Genomic DNA, 5,187 nt, shown 5'->3' with positions numbered 1-5,187 from the left:
GCTTGTCCGAATCACGAATACGGATAACTTTTGCAATAAATAGTTGGACTAACTTCCGTTCGCTTGACGAAACGAAATAACCCATTTATCGTTTTCTTTTTTTTCGATCATTGAGCTTGGATCAGGATCTAACCCAATTCTCTGTAAAAGGGGATATCTTCTACGTTCTTACCTGTTGAAGGAAATCCATGATAAGATATTAAGGTAAGAATGTTTTTAGATATACTCAGCGGTGATGCTAAATTTTGGACATNGTTATTCAGCTCTTCATGTGGAAATTTGTGTTTTTGAGTATAGTAACGGTTTGAACGTTCCATTTAAAATGGTTAGATATTTATGTATCTATTTCAGCATATCTCTTTGAATCAATACATATAAATAGCACGGTTAAAGATATATTGAATTATACATACTTTCCTTCAAACTTGTTTTTTTTTAGAATTTAGTGAATTGGGCAAGTAATAATTTTCAATTGATATTGTTTTTTGTGTAGATTATGCGCATTTCTACCGTTATTTTAATTATAAAACTGTGAACAGCACCCTCTCCAATTACATATATGGCAGTTGAGATTGGGACGTATTGGCGGTAGATGATAGTTGAAGATGATGGAAGAGAAAATGGCAAATGACTTTTATCTGTACAACTTCTCTGCACCCAACTAACAAACAGACATCTGGCGAATTGTCAGATGAAAATATTGTGAATTTGATTGTTGAATGACAGTCAGTCGCGAACCACCAGGGTGTATCGAATTGTGTTTGCAGTACTGGCAGTGTCAACATAAATAATATTTGGAGGTTCGTCAGTAGTGGAGATATTGCTGAAGATGACCAAACAGTTCAGCTCTCAAATATCCACTGGAAAGTCTTAGTAAAATCCATTTCCAGTGAGTGACAGTGAGAGAAACACAGTATGAGTTGTGGAGTCTCAGAGATGTGAAGGATTTCTGAACAAATGGAGTCAAACCAATATTAAAATAAAACATCTATCGGGTTTTGCCTACTCTGAACCCAGTGGTTTTGTGACAAGGAAAACAATAACCACAACCACCAACTTGCGACATTTGGCGCGGATACTCATTTCCGCCAAATCCCATTATATTCGCTTTATTTGTGAAGATCACCTTTGTGTGCCAATAACGTGTTGATGCAACTGTTGCTCTATCTTTTCTGATTCAACCATCATCACGCCCACTAATGTGTTGCTTAGCTGCTATATTGGTAAAGGAAACACTCATTTTTTCAAACAACCATGGCAATTATGATTATTGGTGAGTTGGAAAAACCACTTCACCACTTCCAGCAAATTTTTATTTTGAAAATGTTTCCAATTGAGCTACCACCAGAGATGGTTGTCACTACGATCAATGGGCTTTTAAATAATGGAGTTGATGTTGTCAAGTTGCTTGATGAGTTCAAAATTGATAATGTGATGAGGTCAAATCCCAAGTCGTTTTACCCAATTTTGTTAGAATTGATTTATCACATTTTAGATCATCCAAACCATCATTCATCTAAAATTTTTCTAGACTCCAACCTGCTTGGTCACTTTGATGAAACATTATTATTCATCAAAATCTTGTTTGCTCAAATCAAATCCAGCAGCTCAATTGAGGGCGTTCGTCTATTTATAAACAATTATTTCAGCGGCTCAGCATCCAAACGAAACATCACCAAAACACCTAAAACTGATATTGCAATGTTGGGGGAATCATTCCACACAACATATATCAACCCGATGAATAAAGGTCACAAATTTATAACTCATTTAGTTCAAACTATAAAACTGCTAATGCAACATTATAAAACTCAATCGCTCTCTAACTTGTACCCTTATACATGTATGGTAAACAGCACCATCATGGGCAAATCATGAAGTGTCAGCAAGCTCAAGTCTCATTTCAATATTATTTATATTTGCTATCGGTCAGAATCTGTATCAGGGAGGTACATCTTTCCCCCAAGTAGATTTGCCAGAGCTATTGACAAAATAAATACATTAACATACGAAAAAAAATGCCGTCCTTCCAAGGTTGAACGTGGGTTTGAATGCATGCTATATTATATTTTGGAAATTTATTTTGCAAAACCACATAGTTTTGAAAACCAATGGAACCAATCATTCTCTTCTGAATCAACTGAAAACAAAACAATTAATATAGTACTGCAAACACATACAGGATCATTGGACTGGGTATTGCTCGGCAACAAATTACAACAGACAAGTCACTATCAAAATCCAGTGCAACTCTTGGTGGTGTTTGATGATCCCAATATTTAAGTGAAGAGCATCGTTAACAATAGAAGTGATATTAGTCATAATATCGATCCCACTAATTTTTTTCCGTGCTTCACGCGCTGCTTAAAAAATATTTCTCACAATCTTAATGTATTTGACTTGTTCCTACATACAACTGCCAAAATATCCAACTTCACCCCCGCCAATATTCATCACCCTTCAAGCAAATTAGCTACTGCAACTGTATCGCTTTACAATCCAATATTTCAATTTCCTACTTGGGCATTTACAACATCAGTTTTCACTCAAATAAACCTGTTTATGATGAATCCAATAACCTATGCTTTGGAAGACCCATGTGCTTTAACTACTTAAATGTGTCTGAATTTTCTTATCATCTAATCATTTCGATTGCCAGAACCAAGCTTTCTACAGCTATGAAACAAATCAATTGCTCGATAAATCCGCTGACTCAAATGTTTACAGATCCGCATATCAAAGCATTGGCTGGGGTTCTATTTGCCATGCCATTCCGCTTACTAGCTCATGATAGTGAAATTCTTCAGGCTGATCTCATGGCGGTTCCAATGCACATTAGTCAAGATAGATCTCGGTTGGTGGTGGATTATTTGTCGAAACCTGTATTGGCAGACGCTGCAATTGATATAATATCATCTTTGAAAAAAAATAGGAAATATCTTTATAAAGGGCTATTTTCACTTTTAATCAGCTGCGACACCGGCGATGCGGGCGAGTTAGTTGTGCATTGTGTTTTAATTCAGTTGTTAATGAATAGCCTTGAAACAAATCGAAATCTGCAAAACTTGAATAAAAACAAATATTTGCAAAGTATGACGGTAATCCAATTTCTTAAATATCTATCGCTAACTCATAATCCTGGTGCCGACAACGATCCAACAACTAATACCAAAGAATGTCTAGAAACAGATTTGGAAAAGACACCGCTTTATCCCATTATGAATGGAACGATTTACATTACACATTTCAAACGATATGAAGGTCAGTTGAACACACAAGTGTTGGAGAATTGTTTTCGAAGAGGTTGTGCTATTGTTTGTGAAAAAAACAATCGTTATCTTGATTTTGTCATACCTGTGAAAATGTTTGTTGAGAGCAACGATCCTTATTTCAGTTATATTGCGATTCAAGTCAAGAACAGAAAGACGATAACGACGGATCACCAAAATTTCGAGTCACACATCCACCAATTTTCACAAGACAATAATCTAGGAAACGACGCATTGGGAATATGGATTGAATTGGGATCCTCCAAAACGCAACCAAGCAATAAAACCAGCTCCAGTGGTGAAATATTTAACCAGAGAAGATCTAAAAGAATTAAAAATGAATTGGCAACTAGAAAAAGTAAGATCGCATATATGGTTCTCGATATGAAAAATTTCAAAATTGAAAACGAAATCAAAACCACATTCAAAGAGTTTTTGGGTCGTGAAAACTATCATTTTGGTGGATATTTAGCTCAAGGCGATACTGGCTTAAAAGATTTATATCGAAACAGCTTTTTGGATATTAAACGAAAATATAAAAATTCAATGCCTGCTTAATACGATTTAAATCGGGTATATAATACATCCCTATCATTAACTGTAATAAACACAACTATTTAATTTGCATATTAACAGCACAAAACAAAAAGGATAAAAAAATTCGACAACTTCTTTCACAAAAATATTAATAGTAATGTGAAAAAATTGAAATATTTATGAAATCAATTGGAATAGTTGTGAAGAAAACAAAGATGGTTGTGAGAAAAACTGTCATAGTTGTGAAAGAAATTGAGAAAACTGTCACAAAATTCAGCTGGTTGTGAAAGAATTAAAATCGTTGTGAAAAAAATTTTCAAAACTGTGAAAAATATTATTAGTGTTGATAAAAACATATAATTGTCAAGTTGTTGTGTGGCAGCCGCATCTTTAGATTCAGTCTCTACTGATCTTGCACAATTTGATGCTGGTCTGCTCCCGTCACGCTTGGGAGTTGTGCGGATTGCTTATTCTATCCGTACATTTCTTATCCGTATCTTGAATGCCGATAACTTTTGCTATAAATAGTCGGACCAAGTTCCGTTCGCATGACGAAACGAAAACAACGAATCATTCTTTTCTTTTTCTTCGACCATCCACCTCGAATCAGCATCTATCCCGCTTCCTTATAAAAGGGCTTGGCCATCTCTTCTACGTTCTTCTTTCCTATATACTTCTCTACCTTAATATATTATCATCCATTCGCTACAACAGTTTACGGTATTTACCCGTACAAAATACATATATTTTCTAATATCCCTTTCTATATTACCTATGATACAACACAAGTCTTTGCTTATTACTGGCTTCTGTCTATATACTATTATTGGTGAATAATATCTATTTACCTATTTATATTAAATGTTATTCCTTGATTCTTTTTTTCTTTTTAATTATTCCTATTTTCTTCCTCTTTTATATTGTAAAATAGATCCCCTTTTTGGGGCAATCAGTTCTTGTGGCTCGAACACCATTTGCGGCTAAATCCTCTTCAATTGTATCTTGATGTATTACGTCACAAAGTCATGTGTTAGTGAAATAACACAACAATCACGAGAGTGATCTGCTTGTTTGAGAGAGGTCATTTCTGCTTATACAGTTTGTGTAGTATCTTTAAACCATGCATTGGGTAAGCAGAAGACTCATTAAACAAACAATTACATCTTGGTAAGCGTGATCTCACTGCACTGACCTTTCGCCATAAACCTGAAGTGTATTCAAAAGGGTCCTGGTGGATGCGAGCGATGCTCATTTGGGTCTGGTGCTTTCGGAACAATAAGTGCTGATTTGTTTTCTTGCCTTTGCGTGGTCCTGCAGTTTTGCTGGATGTGCACCAGGCTGCATCCAGCAACAGATTTCATTATATCGGTGGCCTAATTAG

At 35.4% G+C, this 5,187-nt stretch overlaps 2 protein-coding genes across 2 annotated transcripts; both read left to right on the top strand.

The window, feature by feature from the left end:
- Positions 1–1,254: 1,254 nt before the first annotated feature.
- On the top strand, positions 1,255–1,878 carry ASCRUDRAFT_73108 (uncharacterized protein; the record flags this gene model as incomplete). The annotated part of the gene is made up of 1 exon (XM_020192156.1): positions 1,255–1,878. The coding sequence occupies one exon, from the start codon at positions 1,255–1,257 to the stop codon at positions 1,876–1,878; it is 624 nt and encodes a 207-aa protein (XP_020044127.1).
- Positions 1,879–2,765: 887 nt separating this feature from the next.
- ASCRUDRAFT_73107 (uncharacterized protein) lies at positions 2,766–3,827 on the top strand (the record flags this gene model as incomplete). Its single annotated transcript, XM_020192155.1, has 1 exon — positions 2,766–3,827. One exon carries the CDS (start codon positions 2,766–2,768, stop codon positions 3,825–3,827), a length of 1,062 nt encoding a protein of 353 aa, XP_020044126.1.
- Positions 3,828–5,187: the final 1,360 nt, after the last annotated feature.

Source organism: Ascoidea rubescens (assembly GCF_001661345.1).
Source record: "Ascoidea rubescens DSM 1968 unplaced genomic scaffold ASCRUscaffold_33, whole genome shotgun sequence".
NCBI classification, from domain to species: domain Eukaryota; kingdom Fungi; phylum Ascomycota; class Saccharomycetes; order Ascoideales; family Ascoideaceae; genus Ascoidea; species Ascoidea rubescens.
This window is presented reverse-complemented; position numbering and strand designations above follow the sequence as displayed.